The sequence below is a fragment of the Pyrus communis genome, chromosome 3 (assembly GCF_041283825.1).
Source record: "Pyrus communis isolate YQ-2024b chromosome 3, ASM4128382v1, whole genome shotgun sequence".
Taxonomy (NCBI): Eukaryota; Viridiplantae; Streptophyta; class Magnoliopsida; order Rosales; family Rosaceae; genus Pyrus; species Pyrus communis.
In genome coordinates this window covers 4924823-4951863 of record NC_142567.1, presented here as the reverse complement: position 1 = coordinate 4951863, position 27041 = coordinate 4924823, and the positions used below count along the sequence as shown (strand labels likewise).

General features: G+C 36.5%; 4 protein-coding genes and 1 long non-coding RNA gene across 7 annotated transcripts; 2 read left to right on the top strand and 3 right to left on the bottom strand.

Annotated features, from left to right (window-relative positions):
- Nucleotides 1–235: 235 nt before the first annotated feature.
- On the top strand, nt 236–1268 carry LOC137714148 (uncharacterized). The gene is made up of 2 exons (XM_068453426.2): nt 236–623; nt 863–1268. Exons 1-2 carry the CDS (start codon nt 366–368, stop codon nt 1064–1066), a joined length of 462 nt encoding a protein of 153 aa, XP_068309527.2. The 5' UTR covers nt 236–365; the 3' UTR covers nt 1067–1268.
- A 1889-nt stretch (nt 1269–3157) lies between these two features.
- LOC137715905 (3-deoxy-manno-octulosonate cytidylyltransferase, mitochondrial) lies at nt 3158–6386 on the bottom strand. Of its 3 annotated transcripts, none has more exons than XM_088690725.1 (9): nt 6009–6386; nt 5697–5742; nt 5003–5089; nt 4796–4920; nt 4576–4715; nt 4364–4415; nt 4123–4233; nt 3518–3652; nt 3158–3373 (listed from the first exon to the last, which is right to left on the bottom strand). In XM_088690725.1, exons 1-8 carry the CDS (start codon nt 6246–6248, stop codon nt 3560–3562), a joined length of 894 nt encoding a protein of 297 aa, XP_088546851.1. In that variant the 5' UTR covers nt 6249–6386; the 3' UTR covers nt 3158–3373; nt 3518–3559. The 3 variants fall into 3 exon arrangements, with proteins under 3 accessions (XP_088546851.1, XP_088546852.1, XP_068311366.2); XM_088690726.1 differs by having other exon boundaries at nt 3158–3369; XM_068455265.2 differs by lacking the exon at nt 3158–3373 and having other exon boundaries at nt 3375–3652.
- Nucleotides 6387–6851: 465 nt separating this feature from the next.
- LOC137715282 (Nucleotidyltransferase family protein) lies at nt 6852–11897 on the bottom strand. The gene is made up of 13 exons (XM_068454550.2): nt 11381–11897; nt 11068–11180; nt 10911–10967; nt 10676–10771; nt 10528–10598; nt 10349–10391; nt 9821–9901; nt 9669–9728; nt 9286–9333; nt 8933–9030; nt 8710–8758; nt 8259–8303; nt 6852–7800 (listed from the first exon to the last, which is right to left on the bottom strand). Exons 1-13 carry the CDS (start codon nt 11748–11750, stop codon nt 7276–7278), a joined length of 1656 nt encoding a protein of 551 aa, XP_068310651.2. The 5' UTR covers nt 11751–11897; the 3' UTR covers nt 6852–7275.
- Nucleotides 11898–16581: 4684 nt separating this feature from the next.
- On the top strand, nt 16582–17178 carry LOC137714542 (uncharacterized). Its single transcript, XM_068453735.2, has one exon. The coding sequence runs from the start codon at nt 16582–16584 to the stop codon at nt 17176–17178; it is 597 nt and encodes a 198-aa protein (XP_068309836.1).
- Nucleotides 17179–19827: 2649 nt separating this feature from the next.
- Nucleotides 19828–21205, bottom strand: LOC137715002 (uncharacterized). The gene is made up of 3 exons (XR_015960297.1): nt 20563–21205; nt 20098–20184; nt 19828–19967 (listed from the first exon to the last, which is right to left on the bottom strand). It is a non-coding gene; the product is annotated as an uncharacterized LOC137715002 (long non-coding RNA).
- Nucleotides 21206–27041: the final 5836 nt, after the last annotated feature.

Here is a 27041-nt window from a genome sequence, read left to right as displayed (position 1 = left end):
GTCCACCACACAAAACCAACGGCTCTGATTTCTTTTACACACCAATCAATGACCCATATAATTTGATCCTTAGGCTCCAGACATTAATGTTCGGAGTGGATCCAATTCCGCCAATCTAAACCCTGGCACTGTTGTTTCATTTAACCCTACATATAGTTTTTCTTTTTCATTTATTTTCTATAGTTTGTAGCTCATGGTACTTAAGATCTCATTTGTACCCAATAATAATATTGTCAGTCAAAATTCAAACCCCCACCAACTCCCCTTCTCTCTCTCTCTCTCTCTATCTGAGTCCTTCTCTTTCCCTATTTGTCCTATTTTCTTCTTCCATTTTGGTTTAGACTCCATTACTTTGATCACAAGACATGGAAAAAGCTCTGAAACTCAAAGAGAAGCAACACCAGGGCCAAGCCATGCAAATATCGAAGCAACAACGACGAGAACCACAAGACCAGATCAAGCTTGCTGTCACTGCCATCACCCTCAATGCACGGTTGAGATCATCCGACATGCCTGCCGACATGCAAAACCACGCTCTCCGCCACACCCGATCACTCCTCGACTCACCACCAAACCCCAAAACTCGTCTCAACCCAACACACCTCGCTCGAGCTCTCAAAAAGGTACTTGATACTTTCAATCTCTTTGTTTCTGAAGAACAGCAACGGTTCATTATCACACGTGGAGTTCTGGTCTAATAACGTAACGTTATGTAAGAAAAACTTACGCATAGCATTATATTATTTGAGTGGAAAGCCACAAGAGCGATGAGCATGTTTCATGTAAGTCTTTTCTGTAGCTAGATTGGTCTGTTTTTGTTTAATTAATCTGGGTTACTTAATTAAATTTAATGAAAACGTAGGAGTTTGACTCGGTGTATGGACCGGCGTGGCACTGCGTGGTGGGGACGAGTTTTGGATCGTTCGTGACTCACTCAGCCGGCGGGTTCGTGTATTTCTCTGTTGACGAATCGCTGTCGGTGCTTCTCTTCAAAACGGAGGTCCAGTTGGTGACGGAACCACGACCACCACAACCATCTAAGCCTTCAACTTTGAGTCCTTGTTGATCATTTTGTGTTGACTCGTGACAGACGTGTTAGTTGTGATTACTCTCCTTCTTTGACTAGCATGCACCATAAAATTTTCCATTTCTTTTTTTTTTTTTTTCCTCTTTTTCTTTAAAACAATCAAACATGTTTGTGGTGATGACCTTTGAGCTTTATATACAACTAGCCTCTTGCCACACGTATGTGGTAATTGGCCTTTTTATATTTATTTTATTTAATTAATTTACATATTTTTAAAAAATTATTTAAAAAAAAAAGAAGAAATGAATTAAAGACGTGAAATCATTCATTAGCGTGGGAGGTTATGTTTTTTGTTTTTTGTTTTTTTATAATTTTTAATATGGTTAAATACTTTAACTTTTTTTGGTTCAACTGTAATTTATGAAATTCTTAAAGGGCAATTTATAGTATTTTGAATGTTTCACCATTTTAAGATACTCACTTTACATATATATTACAAGTAAAGAACGGTGGTTTACTGCTGGCTGTCCTTTATTTCAACTTTAATTGCTCATTTTGGGGTTTTTCTTAGGATAAAAGTTTTTATTTTTCGGCGAGAGGCTTGTAAGTCAATTGTTTCGATTTTGAATTCGTCATTCCCAATATCGCTTGTATATAATAACAAAAAAAAAAAAATTGACTTTTTGTCACATCCCAGCTTGAGCCCCCATCACATCCGGACTTGACTTCGCCGTAACACGATTTTATTTCTGGGAACTCACACAAGAACTTCTCAGTGAGTCATCCATCCTGGGATTGCTCTCGCGTGAACTCGCTTAACTTTGGAGTTCCGATGAAACCCGAAGCCAATGAGCTCCCAAAATGCCTCGTGCTAGGTAGAGATGAGAATATACATATAAGGCTTACAGGATCTACTGCCTTGGACGATGTGGAATGTTACACTTTTGGTCCATGTAGTTCAGGAAGAGAATACACTTACGCAGATATCAATTTTCGCAATTTAAACATGTAGTTTACTCGTCCTTGCATTTTAAGCACGATGGCTTGGCTTTGTCTATTTTTCGACAAAATTAGCACGTGAACGACGCGTAAAATCACAACTTATGCTACTTTCGCTAGAAAATTTTGTTGAAACTGGGTCATGGTTGAAAGTTGAAACAATGAGTAACATGTAGGGCCAAAAATAGCAAAAAATTGGAGGCCAAATCGGATAAATGGTCCATGTGATCTTATAGTATTCGGAACATAGCTTATGTGGTTAAAAAAATTCGGATTTAAGCCCATGTAGTATAATTCGTTAGCAAATTTAGTCCAAAAGTATTAGTTCCATTAAGTGTCCGTTAAATACATGGATAGAATTGTATTTTCACATAACCTTGTTCCTCATGCTTTCTCTGGAATGTGTATTTTCACAAAACCATGACTGAGAGGAATGGATAAGAAGGTCTGTAATTTCTAAATCAACCTCATCACTTTCCACAAATCCATCTGCTACAACTTTGGCAGGGATACCTAGGACCAATACGGGGCATATCAAACTCGCCAGACAAAACCCGTGAGTACCTAATTTGTCTATTTGATCTTAGTAGTGAACGATCAGGTATTCCCATTGAATGGCAACAACCCAACAAAGAATAAGAAAGCTAGATTCTTTTTCTTCTTTTAAATTTCAGTATAATCAATCAACAAATAAAAGCAAAATCCCCCACCGTAAAAATGATGGATGAATTGGTATAAAAAAGGTAATTTATTGGTATTAAAATATTGATTTTCACAACACCACATCAAAGTACAATTTTACCTGTACATTTAGTGGACATTTATCAGGAAAATCATTTTTGGACTAAATTTACTAACGAACTGCACTACAAGAGTTTAAATACAAATTTTTTTACCACGTGACCTATCTTCCAAATATCTTGTAACCACATGGACTATTTATCCGATTTGGCCAAAAGTGAAACCACCGAGACTCGAATGAAATTGCAGTAGTGATGAATGTTGTGAAAAACTTGGCCTCTCTACTTTTGGATGCTTGGCCGTGAAAAATGTAGGGAAATGATGACTTCCGGTGAGGTTGGTAAACAATGCAAGATGAGAGAGAGAGAGAGAGAGAGAGAGAGAGAGAGAGAGAGAGAGATTTGGTGTTCATTGAGAAGCCAAATCAAGGTCTTTTCCATTACATTTTTGTAAATAAAGATCAATGAGTGACAATTTCAGTCTGCAAATTCCAAAACTACACGCAAACACGAAATTGAAACCTCATAAATCCATCCCAGTGGTCCTCTCTCTCCCCCTCCTGTGTGTCATGTTCATCTTGCCAAATTGATATCTCTATCCTTCTGGCTTTTTGTATATATAAGAAAGATATTTTATATTAATATTTTAATTAATATTTAATTGTTATTTTGGTCAATTTCTTCTGTTTGTTTGACTAGACCTCAACCGTCTCGTATTATCACAATAATTACGAGTCTACGGAAGACATACTCTTTTCTCCATGGTCTGATATACTGCTGCAAACTACAACTCCTAAGACAGGTTCCTTTCGCGCATCAGAGATTCAATCTTTTCAACATCTTCTGGGGTGTCAACACCGTGAGCCTCATGGTCGACCTTAATCACCTGCAAACGTAGAACCATGTCAACTTTTGGACATCTACATTTAAGCAAAAGAAACCGTCCACGTAATCACATCCTCGTACGTTGGATTTTTCACGTCATATTTGAGGAGATCTACTACCTCAGGCAAAAGATCTGAAATTTTCAATTCTTTTTCCTATTGGATTGAGGGTAGTAGCGTTTGAGAGTGCCATGATAGTAACTGATAGCATTTTGACGAACTAACTTAGTTAATCATCGTACGGTATTGAATATTCATGCCACCGAGATAAAGGACTTCATACCCATGAAGCATAGTTATATTTATTATATCAATTTTTATGACTGCATCAATGTCGAATATGACTTGGATAAAATTAGAATTTAACATACCACAAAACAAGACGAAGAAACGACGGGTAAGATCAACAAAATAGAACAAGAAAGCAATGCAATGTCATGAAAGTAGGGAAGAAGAACGGATCTTTTTATACCTTCATCTTATACCCATTTTCAAGGACCTTAAGCTGCTCCAGATCCTCTTCTAGTTGCAAAGGAGTAGGTTGAAGTTCTGGATATATCTTTAGAAACTTTGTATCATAGCTCTGAAAATATAGGAGCGGAGAATAATAAGCTCACAAGTTAAAAACCAGTACAAATGGTATAAAATAATATACGATCATGAACAATGCAGCCATGCACAATTTATCACAAAGTAAAATGTCAATCTAACACCTGAATTCCAAGATGAAGCAAATAGGGAAACTGTGGATTGGCCTTTCCTGACCTGTATCAGAGGACAATTAGTCAAGTCTAGCTAAATAATTTCATGAAAAAGCTTACTTGCCATAATAAAAATAATTTCATGAAAAAGGAAAATCTCTTACCCGAACCACTATGATTAAAGATAGAACACAAGAAACAGAAACAGATTAGCAAAAGCTTACTTGTTAAATGGAATCAACCCCCTTGAAAAATAGATGGCATAACCACTATTATTCACCACACATTTCACTCGATTTGGATCCATTGCATCTTCAAGTTTTAATGACGTGACGGCAGTGCTAAACACTGCATCTGGAGCTGCCTGACAAGATATTAAAAAAAACCCATTAAATAACGAAGAATGTCATCACATTCGAAATCAAGAAAGGAGAAATTACTTACCTGCAAAGCTTTAACAATTCCATCTATTATCTCAGGTTCAATAAGAGGCTCATCCCCCTGAATGTTGACAACTATATCATACTTCTTCTCGAGCTTCTCAATTGCTTCAGAACAACGCTCGGTACCTTTAAGTTCAGAAAACAGAACATAAACTACCCTAAAATGTAATTATATATGTTATCTGAAAACAAAAACCAAGGTGCATACCGTTCTGGCAGGATTCCGAGGTCATTATGACATCAGCTCCAAAACTGTGACAACATTCTCGAATCTTCTCGTCATCTGTTGCCACAACTACACAAAGAAGGTAATAATAAAGTTTCGCACATATAAATATAGAGAGTTCACTTCACAAAATTTCATGAAGACTTTTTATCGCTCTTGTAGGCATTAAGCAAAACTTAATGCCATCACGAGTATGCAAGCGTTAAGGCCTAGAACGGAAGGTCACTTAGGTATTAAGAGAATTGAAGATTGGACAAAAGCCTATATCACATCTGGTCTATTTAAACCAACCTAAGTCCTTGGGGTTGCTTCGGTTATCGAAGATCTCCACAAAGGTGAGTGTTGTTCAGAGTTTAAAAATGCCTCAGCTGGAACAAGCTCTTGAAGCTACGAAAAAAAACGAGACGAATGGTTTCCGACTCTGGTCTTCCTTTTTCAACCAAAATCAAGGATGTTACTTGTACTGGATACGGGAATTGGACAAGCACCACATCGAATCAGCTGGCAGAAGTTCAGATAGGGTGCTTAAAATTCAAATGACGACGCGGGGTTTTGGATGCCTCAAAAAACTTGCTAGATCTAACGAAATGCCTCAACAATGTAGCTACTGTCTAACAATGAAATCCGACAATAAATACGAAACTAAATAGCATGGAAATCAAATGAGTAGACATACCAACATGATCCAATGTACTTGCTAGTTTTGCCCTTTCCCATGTTCTCTGTTAAATAACATAAAAAATAATTACATGTCAAATGTTTCCCAATCACAATACCAAAGTCCCAATTTTTTATTTTATGAGGAGAAAAAAACACGATGCTTTAGATCCAAGATGCTTAAGAATCCCAATTTTTCATTGAAATTGATAACAAAATTCAAATTTAGACAGTTGCCATTTGACATTAGATATCAAAAATTTCTTACAAACAAAGATTTTCAAGAAAAAAAAATCATTAAATTACATGTTTTTAAGGTAAAACGAGGTACCTGAATCATGGGTTTTCCGAGGATCTGAACGAGGGGCTTGCCCTGGAAACGAGAAGAAGCGTAGCGAGCGGGTATAATGCCGACTACCCGGCTCCGGAACTTCCTAGTCGGACCCAGGTAGGCCCGGGCTCCAATTGCCGCCGCAACCGCAACTCCGGCGACGATTCCGTGAACGATCCATGCCTTGGTGCTGTTCCAAGATCCAGACGACGACGACGATGACGACAGGCAAGACGACATTGGGATGATGTTGATCTCACTGAACAGAGTGAACGCAGCCGTCGTTCAGTTTGGTAAGATTTCTGGTTTTCTTGGGGTATTTATACTTTTCACCTGTTTGAAACGGGTCGTTTTGGGTAATTGGAAGTTGGATCAACCGACTTGCACTTGATTCTATAGGGCGTTTGATCCTATATGTCTATCGAGAAACGAATTTGGTTGCTAACGCCTTGGCTCGCTTGAATTTATCTTGCAATTTGACTCTAGTATTTTTTCAGCAAGTTCCTCCATTCTCTTCATATTTTCTAGTTGTTAATATATCATGGATCACGTGTTCTCGTGACATTGATTTTTACTTGGAATGTCATGTTTATTATTTAGAGTTTATTTGATGACTTATTTTAGTTTTTAATTTTAATTCTCAGTTTAAAGTTTTCATTTTTTTAACAAAGCCGAAAATCTGAAACCTAACTTTTGAAAACTAAAAAAATTAACTCTAAGGTCCAAAATTTGGGAGTTGATGCATAGAACAAGTTAGCAAGTAGAAAATTTCCTCACACCATTCTCCACCCAGTGGGATTGGTAATTTGGTACCCAAGATGAGATCATGTTCGGCAAGAGAAGTAACGGCGTTAAATTTATCTTTCCATTGAGTAAGAATTAACAACATAATATTAAGTTTCTGTTACATTTCCGAGCGAAAAGAAAAGGCAACTCAAAGGGCTACATGTTACACTCGGATCACTGCACCATATCGAAAAATGAATAGTCTCCCCTGCAGAACATATTTCAATGTTCTGCATTGCGGGTATGGTAGGTAACTCATCGGAAGCTCAACACACGCCGGTTATGCATGTAAATGAGCAGTCAATGTCAGCACAGATAACAGAAGCCTAACTCAGTACTGCATTTCCATTCTGAGTGAACGGCAGCATGTTGCGTAGCATCTTTGGTCAATGAATGGCAAAGCTCATCGGACCTCCACTAGCAGTGGAAAAGAAAATCAGCCACCTCAAGAACATGGCAACTTACAGGCACGAGAAGGATTCTACCGAGTCCATGCACCACCATAAGGACCAAAACTATTGGCACCATCTTGGGAATGTCTCTGTCTCCTCATCTTCTTTTTTCTCTTGTCTTTCCTTGATCCATTTTCCTCATGCCTGCTCCTCTCTCTCCTTGAGCCATTTTCTTCATATCTGATCTTCTTCCCCACCTCCCCATATTCCTTGCCCTTCTTACCGGAATTTTCTTTAAAAGAAGCTTTTCTCTTTTTTCCTGATGATTGCCCACTGTCACCTGCAGCAGAATCATGTCCCCGTGGCAGGGGATCATCTCCATCATCAAATTGCCAATTGCCCAGTAACTCCTGTGGATCATGTTCTAGCTGAACTGGCTCCCCTGCTCCAGGAAGCAAGCTATTGAAAGTTACCATTCCAGGCCCCCCTTTGCATTCCACCAACGCTGAATCAGGCCTAATTATAGTACCGAGAATGCTCCTGTTTGGCCCTAGGCCCATAATGACCTTAGGGTTTGTCAATGTAGTGTAAGCCATTGAAAAAGCTGATCTAATCTGAAACACATATAAAAAATGACGTGAGGGAGGAAATGATGGGAGGTGGAGTAAGTAAATGAGAGATCAGTAAATTATAAGATTTGGATTTGCAAGTGTTGCAAGCTAACTGTCTAACTGCTTGAAGCCAATGAAAATGCACTAGTGCAAGTGTGCGACCATAAACATATGGCACTCAGGCACCTCAGACATGTATTAACTATAAACTGACATGTCTGCTCCAGAACCTTTGAGGCCTTATGGGCAACAAAGAGCAATGTATGCGAACTTTTGTGTAACTGCATGAGCACATGCACACACAAAAGATCTGTTTGACAAGTGCTACTGAACAACAATCGATTAACCCGCAGCTGGTCATCAATCAAATCGACACTTTACATCATTAAACATTATAAAATGCATATTAAGGTACCCAGCGGAAAACTGGAGGGTGAGAGATCATAAATCATTCAAGCAACCTGAAAATAGTTGAAGGAGTTCTTCCCGACGTCATTCTCCGGTGCCTATATAATAAAACATAAAAAATGGTCAATTATATCTGAAGAAAGAAACAAGGATCATCATCCCTATTGATTTAAGTTCTTTCTGATCCCTGACGCTGTTCTGCAACAGGGCCCAGAGATGTGAAAGACTGTAATTTACTAAAACAGCAGGTTCACATAAAATTCATTATTTTTGACCATGTCAATCAACTTCCTTGCAAGCAAATAGTTCACTAGGGTAGGGATTAATCCAATTATTCGGAGGCCACCCTGGGAATGTCAAACTAGCATTACTTATACACATGCTAGCTGGAAACAGAAAAAACCAAGCAGCACTTCAAAGAAAGAAGATAGCATAATTAATTAAGTGCTTTGATTTTTCCAGTCTCCTACAAAATAATCATTCAGAATGAAATCACGAACTCACCTGGGGGTCCTCAATGGCAAGAAGAAAAGGTCGTCCATTGGATAAGAACCTGAGAAAGGACCAATCAATTGCATCAGTCAGCTATGACTTTGATCAAAAGAAATAATCAAATTGTACATTAAAAAAAAAGCGAGAGAGAGAGAGAGAGAGAGAGAGAGAGAGAGAGAGAAGAATCTGAGAGAAAAATATCATCACTTTCTCAAGAAGGTTGTTTATTTTATACCCTTTTACACTCTTTTTGAAAAAGGTGCCTGCCCCATTGCACGATACACCAACATCTGAAGTGTTCAATTTGCGTCCATAAAAATCAAAGAAGTTTACCTATTTCAGAAACAAACAGATAAACGAAAACATAAGCAACAAACTCACTGACCTTCATATCCCTTAGACAAATCCTATACTGTGATACGAGGTTAAGAACTAGAACAATGAAGTGAATTCTATGGTCCACCAAATTCTGGTTACAGTTTACTACAAACCCTGGTTGCTGGGATAAAGTGCAAGTTATTTGACTTGTGATTTTAAGCAATAATAAAGGTCCAAAGTTTTCTTTCTACTTGATCTAGAAATACTTACCAAAAGAACTCCCAAGTTTTGTTCCGGAGGTCGACATTCCCTGAGGCTCTGTAGCATAAATTAATATATAAATCAGGGATGAAAAATTTACTAATCATGAGGAAGTTGATCTATTTATCTGAATTTCACAATTACAGAAGTTGTTGGTTGCTTATCTAGCATCCAAACACAAGATCATATTTTGTGTAGCACTATTTCATTCAAATTTCAATAATTTCTCTTTGGGTCTCATTTGCAATCTTAGGTTGATCCATTGTCTTCCACTGCAATACTCAATGAAGCAGCATGTTTACAGATCCAAACAAGAGCCATGCGTTACAGATACATACAATGCAAGAAAGAATCGCATCAAATCTTAAAATGCATATTTAAGAATCACTCACATGCAACATTGCCATGATCATTGTAAGGAGAGCGTAGGAACCTAATCCACCAGAGTATACCTGCATGTGTTATCAGAATCTTGAATTAGCTCGCTGGAAAAAGAATAAAGAAAAAGAAAGACGACTTAATCTGTTAGACTGGAAAGTCATACCTCATTTAGCTCTCTCTGTTGTAAAAATACTTTCAAAATCAAACATAAAGGCCGCAAAGGAGGCCACTTAGATACTGCATCCTGAAAAGGGACCACAGGATAGTGTCAAAGGAGACTGGAGATAGTAAAAGTCTCTTGCTTTATATTTAACCTATATACTATAACTGATTCCTCACATAGCTTTTCTGTTTTTCTTTTACTAGGTGAAAGATATTGTTTGATATTCTCTGACTTTCCAACGTTTAACTTAGCAAATTAATAAAAATTTTAACTGCACAGCTTACCAAGTTATCATTTACTACTGCTTGCCACTCTTCTGTAATCTTCTTTCACTACAAACATTCTTATATAACTATTGTTCAAAATACCATAACTACATATGAAACCATATTAAACAGTGATCAAAGCACAAAGTTGCAAACGACAAGGTTAACATTGTCTAAAGGCACATAGCCAGGCTTTGATCTATATTAAAGAAACTACAATATTCTTTCGAATACATAGTAGATGACAGAATATGCAACAAACCTGAATGAATTCAGCAGCTTTTGGTCCACCTTCTATGTCAAAACTGTGAAGGAAGATATAAAATTATCAATTTACTTATTTGAACATGTCAATTAAGCTGAACCTATCACAGGCACTGCTTATCAATACATTGTAGTATTATTAAACCAAACTATATTGCCAAAGATAGAAGAGTAAACCTTATGTCGAATGCAATGCCACTTGTTTTCTCTACAAACTTAATAATGGGTACACGTGCCTTTCCAATCACCTGTGGAATCCACATAGAACAAATACAGAAGCTGAAGTTTGTCCGCAATAATATTTCAAATAAAACTTGAGGCACACCTGTATCCTTTTTGCCAATCCCATCTGTGACAATGCCCTAGAAAGGGCCTTCAATCCTTCCTGTGGTGTTTTGACGCCTGACCCCATAATGACAGCCTACGAGCAATACCAATCAACCAAATATGTCACTTATATGGACACTTGAGCATGCATGATAGACAAGAATAACAAAATTCAAATGCAAATTCAAACTTCAGTTCCTAACTTATACTAGCATAAAGATCAACATACTTACATCAATATCACTAGCGGGAAGATATAACCCCGTCTTGAAGGACCCAAAAACTTCAACCTATAAAGCAACATTCATTGAACAACATTCACTGAACTTTTTCGTGCTTAAAATCACACACACCCGCACTTCTGCACCCAAACAAGAAAAAAGAAAGTACCTTGGACCGAGGAAATATATATTTGATAAGGTCCGAGACCCGTTTTACTGCTGCACTGCGTGCCTCTTGTTCTTCTGGAGTTGGAGACAGAAAATCACAGAAATCCACAATCTCTGCAATATCCAAAACAGATACACAAATCTGAAGTTACATATATACACCAGATTACAATTACACAATTTTCTCCTTAGAAATACATTGAATTTCTATACAAGTAAAAGAACCAAACAAAAAATATGAGCTTTCTTCTCCGTGTATAAGTACACATATGTATGTATGTATGTATCCATGCAGTTAAAATTGCAGAAAGTACCTTTATGAAGCTGAAGCATAGGGCTCCTGAATTTGCAATGGCCGCGAAACCACCCGCTCTCGAGCTTCGGCTCTTGAGGAGCCGGCGTCGTGGGCTCGGATTGGTGAAGCGGCGGCCATGGCTCGGCTAGGCGGACAGAAGACGAGGAGGTACGAATTGGGTCGGGTTCATCGGCGGCAACGTCGAGGGAGAAGAAATCGGGGGCGGCAGTGTCGACAGGAGCGCATTGGGGAGTGGAGAGAGTAATTTCGTTGCGGAAAACGGAGTAGGGTTCGAGGTCCTCGGGCGGCGGCGGAGATTGGTTGGGGGTGGGAAGAGAGAGGGCGGGTAGGGTTTCGTAGAGAAAGCTTTGGGTCGGCGGCTCCTCCATGTTACAGTGGTGGATACGGCGGTACGGGAATTGGGGTTTGCGAATCTTGTGACTTGTGAGGGTTTATACTTTGTAAGCTGTAACCATGTTTCTTCTAACAACACAAAGAAACTTGAATATTAGTCAAATAATGATTCTGTTACGTACGGGAAATATGAAAAATTGGCGACAAAAGAAATACAATTTTTTTCTTTTCCGTCTGAACTTTTTTATTTTTTGTTTGGAAAATCTCGACAGCACAAAATAAATTTATTGATATACGTATGAATTTTTTTATCTATTAGACCCAATGTATTAAAAGGCGAAGGCGTGGACGAGCCGTTCCATGAATAACCCCGTCTAGAAGCGAGGTGAAGCCTTACAAGACCTTAAATAATAAGGGACCGCTAAGAAAAACAGGGAAACATGGGACTCTTGATGTTTTAAAAATAAAAGAAAAACAGACTTGGCTAAAACGATGTCGTTTTGAGTCAAGTCATTAAAAAAAAAATTTAAAGACTTGGCCAAGACGACATCGTTTTGGACCAAGTCTTTAAAAAAATAAAATTCCCTCCTCTTCTTCTTCGTTGTCGTCTTCCTCGTAAAGACGTCGCACACCCTGCAACCCTAAACCCAAATGACAGAGCCTTCGACTTCGATTTACCCAGACAACAGAGCATTTGACTTCGATTTGGATCGCGGATGGATCTGGGAACGATTGCCAACCACCTAGGCTCGCCTCAACCATGCATCGGCGAGTTTTCACCCACTCCCACTGGGCAGAGGTGTTGTCACTCCCGCCCTGCCTCTAAAGCTGCTTAGGTGAGCCTTGGGGTGTGTCTTTTAAAACACTGATTAGACCTGTTTTTTTTTTTTTTTTGGTCTAGTTCTCTTTGCTTCATACCCTTTAAAATCTACTCGAGTTCATCTCTTTACTTCTCCAGAAATAGGGAACCAAGTAAAATACACACAAGATAAACAAGATGGCTCACCAATCACTCGAGATGGGCGGCTTCAGTTGTTATTGAAGAGAAGATATTCCTACTTTTGTTGTTTCGACCACTTCGACCATACGGCCCATACACAAAAAAATACGCCTAATGCACCCCTTCCCGCCGGCCCCATTTTTAGTCCCACCGAACTCCACTGTCTCTAGGTCCTGCCCTCCTCTTTCTTTGCCGTAATCCGAGTTCCGGACATAAAAATGTCTCCTCCATGTAGCCTGAATTTACTTTTATTTCCAATTTAAAATAAAGGACTTGTACATGAAGTTAAATACAAAAATGGATTCTTGATTTATTTTTGATGTTCTTGTTTAATTTTTAAATCAATTGTATAATATAAGACAAGTAAAAATAAGAAATTTATTGTCACCTCATCTTGAGGTCAAATTAAGCACGTCATAAGTTTTTGGTTTTTGAATTAGTAGGGCATAGCACACAACCATTCCTCACATGTCAAAAAGTAAGATCATTAAAAAAACAATTTTTTTTAATCAACATGTGTCAAATAATGATATCAAGCAATACCTATATATTAAAAAGGATATTAATGATAGATTTACTAAGCAGTGATGGTATAATCTTTCTAGTTTTTGGTTTTTACAAATTGTTCATCAAGAGGGATTTCCGGCAACAGAACTTGAACCTAGACTTTGATTTTGCAAAAAAATTGATCATTATCAACTCAATCAACCTTTGTTGGCGGTATAATCTTTAAATTGCTTCAACCATTGTGGCACTTAGAGGGGGGAATCATAAACTTATCAATCAAGTAAAATTACCTGACTTTAGTTCTTCAAGTACGATTAATTACCTAATTTAACTACTTCATCCCCAAAATTCTTACTCACAACGTCTCTAACTTCTACTGTTTGTTGTGTGCAACAATTTTTTCATAAAGTGACTTTCAAGTAGTTGCCTAACTTCAATTCTTCTAAAAATTACAAAGTTTTTGTTACCAAAATAATTATGTACAGTGGCAGCCCCTGCCAGGTTTTTCCTAGGACGCAAGGACTATTTTACATAGGCAAGTTATTTTCTAAAATTAGAATCCAAAACAAATGTAGGTGCAACTCCTCTTGCTGCACCATGTATATAATTTTTGCTGCTACAAATTAAAAAAAAAAATGTGTTTAACAACAACATTAATCAAGTCGGGCGACGACGGATTATACTGTAGCTTCAGTGACGGAAAGTACTTTCCCCTAAATCTGAAGCCGGAATTTGAACTTCTACGATGTCCTCCCCACTTGACCTCCCAATCGACAATCAAAGTTTGTTCACACAACCAATAGTCCTCGTGTACAACATGTTTTATGAAGCCTTCGTTTCGGAACCCGGTCCTCCTCTATTTTCAGAGCTTCCAACTAAGATCATTGCATGCATCTCAATAGTCGTTCTGTTATTCTTGATTTTCAATCACATTCTCAATGTGTCCCTTGCCTGGCTCCTAGAAATGATCCCAGAACATGACCTTGAGGGAGGAGACATCATTTACGGGCCTCGAATAAACACCATCGGTTCAAGTCCCTTTCGGATAGCTATAGCGCAAAATATGCAGCGGCTGGGAGTGATAAAGAGACTCATGCCGGATTTCGATGAAGGAAGAGGGCCGAGGCTTAGGGCTTTGAAGAAACTGCCACCATTAGTGAATTATGGAAGCTGTGAAATAAGATCATCAAGGTGTACTGCTTGTGCAATTTGTTTGGAGGATTTTGCAGATGGTGATTCATGTCAAAATTTTTCACTTTGTAACCACATTTTCCATTCGAATTGCATTGATAATTGGTTGATGAACAAGCCAACTTGCCCAGTTTGTCGAAACTGTATCATCGATGCATGACAAATTTATTTATTTTTTGAATTTTTGAAAATTGTATGTTGTGAATCTGTCAAACAACTGTAAATACCAACATTCTTTCTAAGGCATGTTAACAGTTTGCAACCACTTTAACAAACACTAAGTCAAGCAATTACCCTAGTTTTGGGTTTTAAATGGAGCTTTGTTCATATATTCGATTCTTGGTTTGCAATCATATAATGAATTTAAATTAAGGGAAATTTTATTGGCACTCCAAAAATCTCATTTTGCACGTCAAACTTTCTATAATTGGAAATAAAAATACATTTGTGAGGAGTGAGATTTTTTGAATACTAATAACAGTTATCTAAATTATTTAGATTAGTAATCAAGGCCTCCAATAAGGAAATGCGACGACTCTGTTTTGAACTATAACTTTCACAACAAACTATAAACCTTTTGATCTTAAAGTAGAAATACCAACATGTTATTTATACGAAATATGAAATACAGAAACTCTCAAATATAGTGTTGAAAAATAAGAAAAATAAAGAGTTTATATTATGAAAAAAGGTATATCCTTTAGGAGGAAATAGTATACATGTTTTCTTGTACTTGTGTATTTAGGTTTACTTTTTCAACTACGACTTATTTATTTCCCTAGTGTATAAAAGGAAATTTCTAAATAATTTTTTAGTAATACTTGGCTACTTAATTAGTAAAGAGTAGGAGCTCCTTCTTAAAACTGTTCATTGTCGATTTATAAAACTTCGTGTTTATGATTAAAATCGTTCATTTTATAAATCACTCTATAAAGATGGCATTTGCAAAAAAATAATTAAAACCAAGGTAGTTTAGTCATCGAACTGTTTAAAGACAGATCAACGAAATTGATAAAATCATTACGAACCATTTATGTATTTGCTACAATAGATTGACTAAATGACCTTATTTTTATTTTTATTTGTTTATTTATTTATTTTTTGCAGAGATGATCTTTACATAGTTATTCATAATATGAACAGTTCTAAACATAAGCACAAAATCCTGTTATTCGACATGAAAAGTTTTAAGTAGAAGTTCCTACTTATCTTTGAGTAGCCAAGCATTGTTCATAATTTTTTAGCACATAACTAGAGGTCAAGGGTCATGGATTAGAGCTCATTACAGGAAAATTCAAACAACCCAATCTATTATCATAGCAAGATTTCAGAGAAACGGGCCGGTAAGCGAGTGATACTAACCACACTGATGCTATTTTCTAACTTGCATCTTACCACATCAACAATAAAGCAGGTGTGAGATTTTTATAACAAAAAATCCCGATGGTAGAACCAGTCAGTATAAGACATATTTAATGGTTTTTTTTTTCTTTTTTTCCACAATTTAGGATTATTGTATTCCTTTAGATCGTTAATACAAGTATATGCATGGTGTGTTAATTTCTAACACGAGTAAATTGAATTTTCACATGATAAACCAGTTTAATTAGTATTATATGAAGAAGAAAAAAATTAAAGAGTAATTAAATGTGTGATAGGTGAATGGGAATGATAAATATCACTAGCTAGAGTGGCCCTAATCCTACCAATTTGGGGTAAATAAAATTGTTAAGTTTCTAAACTCAAGTTTGCATCATCCTTCCTATAACTTAGACTTTAGTAATTTAGAATACCGTCCTTTAACAAAATAAAATAAGCTCCCAAAACGCGGTTTTTTTCTTTCTCTTAGTTAACATAGAAATTAACCGTACCCGAACAACGAATTTAACGATCTCCAACGTCTATACCTGTAACAAAGAGAAAATAACTAACCACTCCAGAAAAGGGGTAGAAACAGAGTTTCATGTTTATGTCATCAAAACAACTTGCTACTTTCTCTACTTGAAAATGTTTGTTTAAACCGCAAAATCTCGAATATAGGTCTAGCAGTTTTGCCGTTCAACAACTTCATAGACAAATACCAAGCAAAGCAAAGCATCCGTGTTAGATTCCCAATCCTTCTTTGATCATAGATCGAGCAAACACTAGCAATCTCATTCTTCATCACCATGAACATGTTTGAAGCCATGAAGGTCGTCACCCCACCTCCTGTTTTTTCTCTTCTTTCTTTCATCAGCACGATAATTTTCGTATATGTCTGCATCATAGCATTCTCCATCATGCTTTTGTTGATCGTCATTGCCCTCCTTTACGTCATCTGTGAGTTTGTTTGGACGCCCTTTTACGAGAGGAGAAGTAATCCTGATCCCGAAGCCGAGGATCAACAACAATTATCTCGCCCAAACAACGGTGCAGCATGGAATGACCAAGCTACATTTTATCAAGCAGCTGTCCTTCATAATTTAAGGGTTTTGGAAATTTTGGACTCGATTGTTGAGGTTTTGGAGGAAAGAAGAGACGAAAGGCAGCAGCAAGTAAGGGAACAAGTTTTGGAGAGCAAAATGCCACCACCTATAGCTTATGGAAGCCAAGAAACTGAAATTAATTGCAAGGACTGTGTTATTTGCATGGAGGATTTTGAGAACGACCAATTGTGTCAAGTTTTTCCCTCATGCAATCATACGTTCCATGCCAATTGTATGAACACTTGGTTGAAGAAGAGCCTAACCTGCCCGATTTGTCGTAATTCTGTATTGGATTTATGAGGCAGCATAAATCTAGGTCAAAAAAAATTGTAGATATACAAGAAGTTTAATCATTTATTGGTTCTCTTGTCGTCTTCAGCAAGATCCTACCATGGTGCCGGGCCGTTTCTTCCCTATGTCGGTAACTTTGAGGTGATGAAATTGTGAAAGTAAAATGCGATGAAGGTTTTGGTTCTCCGGCGAGGTAAAGGACAGGATGGATGGTTGTTTGAAACAAAATAGGTTGTTTGGGGAAAGTTTTCAATGCCACTTAAGTACGAAGGTGGGGTTCGAATAAGAATTTTCAAGGGGTTGTGTCTCAAAATGATGCATTTGGCTGCATCTCATGACTTACATGAAATGGAGAAACTGGCACCCTAGAATCGTAAATCAATCATGGGTCGAAAAGCGGAAAATTAAAACATATGACGATGTGTAATTGGTTTGCAGCACTAAAGTGGCAGTGCCCCCTTTTATTTATGCAAGTCTCTATCCTAGAAGTGAGCCGCTACGTGTGATTGAGTTTTGATTTCGCTAGATTTTTCTTTTATGCCATGATCATGCTTGATTAGTATCCCACTTTTGAAAATGGATGTTAACATTCTCTCTTCAATCCCATATTGTTTGAAGAAAAAAGAAATTTTAAATGCAACACCTTTTGTTATTTGTTAATTTACTTGATACTTATGAGAATTCGTCCAACTGACGTGTAGGTTTTTGTGTTCAATTCCCAAAACAAAAATTAACACAAAACATCTGTGTTTACCGAGATAAATTATTTGATTACTCCTTACTCATAGTGGATCATGATTTCTTTAAGGAAAATAATTTTTCTTTTTCCATGCACATCCATGCATGTTTTTGGCATTTGAATAAAATAAAATAAAAAATTAAGAGACAAAATTCAAAAAGTGTGCAAAAAAATAAAAAATAAAAAATAAAAAAAATAAAAAATAAAAACTATAGTGTATAGATATTACTAGAAAGTTTGCCCGCATGTTGCTGCGAGATTATCAAATATATTGCAAGTATTGTATATAAATGTTACATAAGGGAACAAATATGTTGCAAGAATTGTGTGTAGAATTTATAAAATATGTGCCAAGTATTTGCATAAAATATATAGTTGTTACTTGTTCAAATTATAACAGCTTGTACAAACATGAGTTGGAAATTCACCTGCCTTAACTTCTCCACACTTTACACACATAGACCCTTATCTTTTTTGGTGGTTTAAAAGCTTGCAAATCACGGGAGGTTGTCCATTTTGTTACAAAGATGTAGAACCAAAATATATATTTTATCAAATTTCAAGAGCATAAATGGACATATTAAATTGTATGTAAAGAATGTATAGCAAAAAATCAAATAGCAAAAGAAATCTCAACATAACTCTACCACAACAATAAGAAATCTCAAATAGAAAAAATCTACCAACTACCATATGGATGATTTTTAAAATGAATAAAAGACTATCTTATTATGGAGAGCTTATACCTTTCACTTGTTTACTGTTCTTATGAGTTGCAAAACACAACCAACAAAAGAAAATCAAACAAACATCAAAAGAAAGGTCATGCCTAATAAGAAGGTTTCATTTATAATTATTTCTATTTCTACAAAAATACGAATAAATTAAGCTCCCAATGATCTGCATAAACATTTGTAGGGCCCTCTTTTCTATTGATGGAAATGACTAAAACATATTCCACCCATGTCTTAATGACATCAATTATGTGTTGAACCACCTAAATCGACTCAAATCACGGAAGAAAGGCAGTCATCAGCGTTCAAGCAAGTGAAGCAAAAAAGAAAAGGCAGGACATATGAACATTGTGATTTTGTACCATCACCTGGACAGGCTTGCCAACGTAAGGGCAGAGGACAAAAATGAATGAACTCAATTCTAATACGCTAAATGTTTACGGTATATACATCATGAAAGTCTTATGAATAACCAAATTATCTGAAGTTCAAGATATTGGATTAGCTACATACAAATTTGGAGACAAAACCAACAGATCTAGGCCTGTATAGCTTGTAGTGAATAATGTTATCAATTGTTCCAGTAGTGTCACCAATCTTAAAAGCTCTAGCTTAAATTCCTCCAACAACAGCTGGGCCAATGACAACCTGCAAAAGATACGATAATTAGAGTTAGTATCGCCAGTTCATTTTCCCAGGTTAGTGAAATTAAGATGACTTTGTGTTAATCGTGTAACCTTGTTGTTTGCCAATGCATATGCAATCAATTGCTTAGTGTCTGACTCAGGTATACCTTCAGCAATGATTGCCACAACTCTAATGGTTGGTTGCTTGAGAGCAGCTATGGAAGAAGTAGCAGCACTGCAGATATGTCAACATACATTCATCGTTAGGTACAACCATATAAGTTTTGCACTCCAAAACACTACTCATAGAATAATCACCGGCCTTCTGTATGAAGCAAAGTTGATTAAGACATCAGCAGTAGGATGTGCGGCGCATGATGCTTCAATGCTGCAACAGTTATCAATCCAAAGGTCAGACAATCTCGAAACAACAGATCAAGAATGGTAATCCGACTAATAACATGATTTGAATATATTGGATATGGAAAAGTAAGATTAACCAAGCATACATGCATATACATAACTATACAAAAGGTGGCTTGCAGCCATGAAAGATGAAATCTAAGAAGAGGATGAGAGAATGACGACTTACTTTGAGTGCACTGGCCACTATGGCGATTTCCTCTTGACCGAAATATAGCTTCTGAAATCCCTCTGAACCGGGGTTAATGATTCCAGCAACTGATGATGTCTCCCTCCCTATTAAAAACCTCAGTTATTACATTTACATCTTTTTCAAAAACTAAAAACTATAAGTAAGATCAAGTTCGAAGTCAAAATTAGGAAATGAAACACACCGCAAAGGAAGTCAAAATCGAGTTAGAAGCACCTGATATATCTTGCCAGTGGTAATGTTGTTATCCCTATTAAGAGTCACATCTAGGAAGCGTTCATAGTTGCCCAGGTCCAAATCAACCTACAATTACAATTAAAGTTTAAACAAACTCAGCAGCATAAAGTTTAAAGATAAGACTAACACTCAACATGATACCAAGATATAATCCAGAAATAAATTAAAGATATGATTAAAATTATTTTTTCTAATCGAACATATTTTTCTAGTTTTCTTATCCAATTAGACAATTGCAGTTCCTAAAACAAAAAATAATTTGTAGAAAGAAAATTAGAAAATTCGAACTTGATAACAGTTTACCTTAAGAAACCCCATGACCGAGTAACAGCAACAACAACATTGAGACATAATTTGGTAAATATATATGGTGGACAAATTTAACAACTCTAGAACTGTTAACAAAGCTTCAACCAATACAACATAAATCAAATCAATATATACCTGCATATCTTGAGTCCGAATTGTAACCTCGTGCCCTGCAATGTCTTGGTGAGTGACTCCTGCTTAAAATCCAAACAAAACAAATTATGTAATTTCAGTTTCCAACACATTTAACTTTTACAACACACAAAAAATCAAAACTCTCATCATTAGAAAACCAAAAGGAAAACTTGAAATTATATACCTGAAGCACAATGGTTTGCAAACGCATATACAAAATTTCCAAAAAACAAAGACAAACATTTCCTGAAATGAAAAGAAAAGCAAATCATAGAGCCAAACCAAGAATCCGAACACAGAAATAAAACCCCCAAAGTTATGAAAACAAAATTTAAATGCAAGACACATCTGCAAACAGAAGACCACCCCAAAAAAATTTAAATATTGTTTGACAAAAAGCCCAAAAGAAAAAGTAGATTTTATATACAAACCTTGAACACAAAGGGCTTGCAAAGTTGCACATGAAATCCCCAAAATTGGGACGGACATGAGCGTTTCCTGAAACTAAATAAGCGCACATATCAAACCCCCAAAATGAAAAAGAAAAGAAAATTGAAGACAAAATCCATTAAATCAGATACACTGGAAAAAAAAGCAAAACTCACTGGAAGAACACTACCATGGAAGAGAAAAAAAGCTAGGGTCGAAAATAAGCAGAAAGTGAGAATGGAGAGAAAGAAGTGAACGGAAAGAAAAAGCTAAGAAGAGGTTGGATACGGAACAATAGAAAAGTAGAAATGGGTATGGTAAACAGAACAAAAAGCAAACCTCACGATGACCAACACGTGGTAAGAAAGGCCCTGGTTCCCCTAACTTTTCCAGCCTCCTTCCGTTAAATTCACGAAGGCAGATTGTCTGCCCTCCTGTTTGAGTGTCATTCTCATAACCTCCTATTTTGTGCGGTCAAAATTAAGTCACGTCAACATTTTATATTGATTTTTTTATAAAGATAATAAGACAAAAAAAATAGAAATATAAAATATTGATGTGACTTAACCGTGATCGCACAAATAGAAGGGGATGGGAATGGCACCCAAATAGGATGGCAGACAATCTGCCTCCTAAATTCACTGTGTATCACATTTTTTTAATATTTTTTTGGTCTTCCCACCAGCTATACATGGGTTTAAAAAATTAAGAAGGTATAAATTTTTATTGTTTGTTGTGCCACAAACCATGCGGCCTGGTTTTAATCACATTTTTTTTGTCTTCCCACCAGCTATACATGGGTTTAAAAAATTAAGAAGTTATAAATTTTTATTGTTTGTTGTGCCACAAACCACGTGGCCCGGTTTTAATCACATTTTTTTTGTCTTCCTACTAGCTATACATGGGTTTAAAGAATTAAGAAAAGACTAAAAGAAAGACTCCACAAATGGAGGAACGGGTGAATTGAAAGGGCAAATTCGGGATTTTACTGTACAAAAAAGACAAAAAGTAATGGCTGAAGACTAACTTTAGGGGCATTTTGGTTCGCACACTACCCTATAACAGTGCCACCCGAGCCATGCTAGGTAAACAATCAGGAAAGTTTCCAGGCAATCAGTTCCTAACTAGAAATTTGATTTCAAGTTCCGACTGATTGCTTTCTTTCTTCTTAGTCCTCCAGGTGAGAATAATGACAAAGAAAATGACAGGGAGATTGCATGATATGAGATACTTTTGCTCCCATCCCTGATGATATGAGATATTCTTACTCTGGAATGACTTATTTGAAGAGGTATTCTCAGAGAGGAAGAAAACTGAGTATTTCGAGATGCTTTGTTGAAGATGCATTCTCGGAAAGGAAGAAGAGTTAGATATTTTTGTAGGTTTGCCTTGTTATGGAAGATAGAGGTCGACATATATAGGGATTTCCCAATAACAGGTAATGGTGTTGTGCCTTTACTCTTGTCAGCAACTGTGGTGTAATTAGAACAGTAAGATTCACGCGTTTTCAATTTTATCAGAGATCTTTGACAAATTTGCATGTGATATCCAAAAGCTGAGATTGTGTCTAAGAAATGTTGACGAACTTTATCCTGAAAATCTGGCTTTTGAAATTCGGAGAACTGTGTCTTTTCGATTTTTGAACAAGTGGCCATGTTGCTTCTTCTTTTATAGAGGCATTAATTGTGCTCAAAATGTATGCTCGAAAAACTGCTGCATGTAGAAATTTTCCTTTCTTGCACTTTTGAGATTTTATCTGACCTCATTTTTCCTTCATCATTTCTGAAAAATGGCTTGTCCATCTAACATTTGCTTAGATTTGAGCCTTAAGAGTGGTTCAGACGAGCCACGTTAGGATAATATATAGCGTCTGCCCTTCTTATCTTCTAATGGTCCTCTTATGGTTATGGACTCTGTGATGAAGAATAATCTAACCACTAGAATGGTAGTTAGGAATCTTCTCACTCCTAAGGATAACAGAATCCTTTCAAACCGGTTTGATGAATCGACCGTTCAAGACTCATTGGCTCTCAATATTCAATGTGCGCGCTCTGTTTCTAATATGGGCCAACACCTACTTGTTCGAACTCACCAAGTTGAATCATTGATGGCTGAGGTGGCAAATTTTAAACAAGAGATTAAAGGGCTCAAGCATGAAAATAGAGTGTTACACATGATTGCAAATAATTACTCGACGAGCATGAAAAGAAAGCTCGACCAGCTATTGGAATCCGAAGGTCGGACTCAAAATGACAATCATGGGTTCGAGTCTTTATTCCAAAGACACCCATTGTCTTAGCCGTCTGAAGTTTCACCAAGTACTAAGGCTCCAAATAATCAACCTCTAGTGCCTTACCCTTCTGGGGTACTTCCGAGTACTGAGACTTCACATGAGCAACCTTTGTGAAGGTTCCCTTCTGTTTTTTTGTTTTAACTCATGTGTATGTAATTTCTCAGAGATATTAATAGATAAGCTTTATTTCATTCAATGTATTGTGTCAAATACAATAAAGCATATACTTCACTAAGATGTGGTACTTCTGGACCAAATATCAATTTATCTTTACCTTCACGAAGATAAATGATCATTCTTAGTGTCTAAATAATTTGAGTATTCAACTCATAATCTTCAATCCATATGATTCTTTATAAACATCATGGATAAGATTCATGTTGACATATTGTTTGATTCTGCAATTTGAGACAATATCTCTCTCAGCACTTTATAAACTTTCTAAACTCTTCAGGAGTCTAAATCTAATATTATTGACTTTTGCAAGAGATTTTAGTATGTTACAACAATATCATAATGATAGTACTCACTAATGCAATTTATATCATCCATTGGTATTTAAGTACATATTTTATGCTTTACCCTTCCACGGTTTTCTTCAAGCAATCTAAATTTTTCAGGGATTTTCTACACTTCATGATACATTTTCCTTTGGAATTTATACAGAGCAACTTGCTTCCATGTATATTTGAGGGATTTACTTATGGATATATGATGTGGGAGACTCATAGCCCTTCGTAGATAATTCTCCATTCATATAAACTTGTTTATAAGAGCATAATTTCAAGTTTCAAGTTTCAATTAGTAACCTTGTGTCATATCATGTGAGTGTAATTCACTGTATTACAAATGCTCATATGTAACCTCATTTGGTTTAACATATTTTGGCTATTTGTATTACATACACGCAACAGTTATGCTTTGGGAATGTCATAGTTCAGCAGTGTCATATTCTTCTTCTTTCGAAGTACTGAACCTTTTGAATTTAAGGGTTTGCCACGCTTTAGGCATGTAACAAATTTGTTACCACATTATTTTGTCCAACAAGAACATCAATTCATGTATGCACATTTGCAATAAGTATATGTGATTTTATTACTTTCGTTGCATCATTAAATGCATCTGGCATTTGATTTGCATATCGTTGCATCATTCAATTATTCTCACTTCGTTTTTATATTGATTGCTTCATGAATCAAAATAAGACAATTTCTTTTTGTTCTTCTGGAATGATATTTTCTCATCATTCTTCTGGAACAATGTTATTTTCTTCTCCTAATGGCGGGAAAGTTGTCTTATCAAAATCCTAGTCTGCAAGCCGCGCGGTAAACATATTCTCAGTCAAGGGTTTCAAATATTGAATGATAGATGGTGTTCAACATCAATGCTTAATCGGCGATGATGCCTCATTTTAGTATGTTGTGGCAGTGCAATAGGCACATAGATAACACAACCAAAAACACGTAAATGTATAATGTTTGGCTGATTCCTAAACACGAGTTGTACTGAGAAATATTAAAGGTTGGTAATAGGTCTCAATCGAACTAATAATGCATCATGCAAAATAGCATGTACCCATGTATAAACTGGTAATTTTGTTTTCATGAGCATAGAGCGGGTAATCAATTTCATCCGCTTAATAAAGGCTTCTGCTAAACCATTTTGAGTATAGACATAAGGAACTTCTGGTCCTTATTTAATGGTCTGTAGCCTAAAACTCTTATGGCCTTTGTTATAATTAAGTTGAGGCACTGCGGCACTTCAAACTTAAGTACTCATCAAGGAACTTTATGTCCTAATCTTGAGGATCAAGGGACTTCATGCCCGATCTTTTTGTATGATAGAACTTCAAGTCCAATCATTTTTATATGATGAGGATCAAGAAACTGCAGGTTCTGATCTAATCAAGGAGTTTCGAGTCCTTGTTGTACTCATCATAACAAAAGAGAAGTACAATAAGTAAATTAAAGATATAGGCGGTAATTCTAGCCATAGTGGATAAATTGCATTCAAGTAAATAAAGTTTGTGACAAGGATTTTAATTCAGCACCATTCACATAAATCAAAACTTAAAGCAGTAGGCGGTAAAACCGTCTGTGATAAATAAATTGCTTTAAAATAAATAGAACTTGTGATAGGGCTTTTAAACCAACACTATTCACATAAATAAATATATATTTTTCCTTCTTTCTTTTCAGATGGTACAACACCATCCAAAAAGCCTTTACTTTTTATTATTATTCTTATTCATTCACATGCTGCACCATTCCAAAACAAACCTTTGGTTTTATTCCTTTTATTTTATTTATTTTATTATCTAGATGGTGTAGATGCACTAGGAACCAAAACCTTTTGTTTCTTTCTTTTTCAAATGGTGTCGTGCACTATTGACTTTTTTAGATGGTGCCATACATATTCCATAAACTTCAACCCCTCCCCCCCCTTTTTTTTCTTTATCTGTCTCTACCAGTCTCGAAACCCAGGGCCAGCTGGGTTGTTGTAGAGGTCACACAAAACCAATTCAATCCAAAAAAGCTACTAGAGACTAGCGTTGTTATTGCATGGCCAAAAGAACATGACATCGTGAAGCAAGAACCTCTTTATAAGGACATAGATGACAGCAGAGTTAATGGAGGCACAAGAGAGGGAGGCCTGTGTGGAGTCAGTCATGCCACCACCATCTCAGATAACCGAGTATTCATAGGAGTTCTCGAGATCTGTCGAAAACGACTCGATCTAGGTTTCTAAGTCTTATGAGATTCTTCTGGATCTCTGGAAACTAGTTGTCAAGTACGAGTTTTCTTATCTCATGACAACTACAGGTCATTGTAAATTTCAATTCTAACAAGAATTCGGTGGAGCGCTTCTGGCGCAGTGGGAAAGATGAAAAATGGGCATACCTTTGCTTGTTTTGATGCACCTTTGTTTGTTTGTAAGATCTCTCCATCTCTTTTGTCCACGAGAGAAAGACGAGATTGCAGGTCTAGCAGGGATAAAGATCATCACATCAACTATTAAAGTAATAAAAGAAAAAGTGATAAAAGAAAGGTTGATGGATTTTTGTGACAAGATGTTCTTCCCTGTTTGCCGTGTCTAGCTTGCCATCTCTACTCTGATTTTTTTTTTTTTTTTTTTTTTTTTGGGCTACTTCTTAAATCTAAACTGTTCCTAGTACCACAAGTTCAACTTGTGTTTATTCGAATTTATGGCGTTATTCTTTCCACTGACATGAGAGCTTCTCGTGCTAATAACGTGTTGTAAAATTGACGGTGTGTGCAGTGGAATAAATAAACAAGACACAAAATTTACGAGATTCCTCTACAGTCAGTGTGACTGGAGTACGTCTTCGGGACAGCAGTGGTGTTTTCATTATAATCTGGAATAATAAGATTACAAAGATAACTCTGTCTATTATCTCATCTCTTCTTCCTCTCTTCTTTCTTCCTCTACCAGCCATATGTCTATCTGTGTATATTTGCTTTCCTTATTCTCATCCATTTTATATACAAGGCTTTAGACAAAGTTGTGGTGGGATGAACAGTGGATTGGTAATGGGATAGGTGGCCATCCACAATGAATGACCTGTGAATTACAACAAAACCATATATATATATATATATTATATGTATAAATCTCAAACTTTTGATGACTTTTGAAAAGACAAAAAGTAGTGGGTGGTTTCATAATTCAAAACCCTGTGCCACTTCACCTCTTTCACATTCTCAAAGGTGGAGTCGCAGATCATCACACTTCTTTG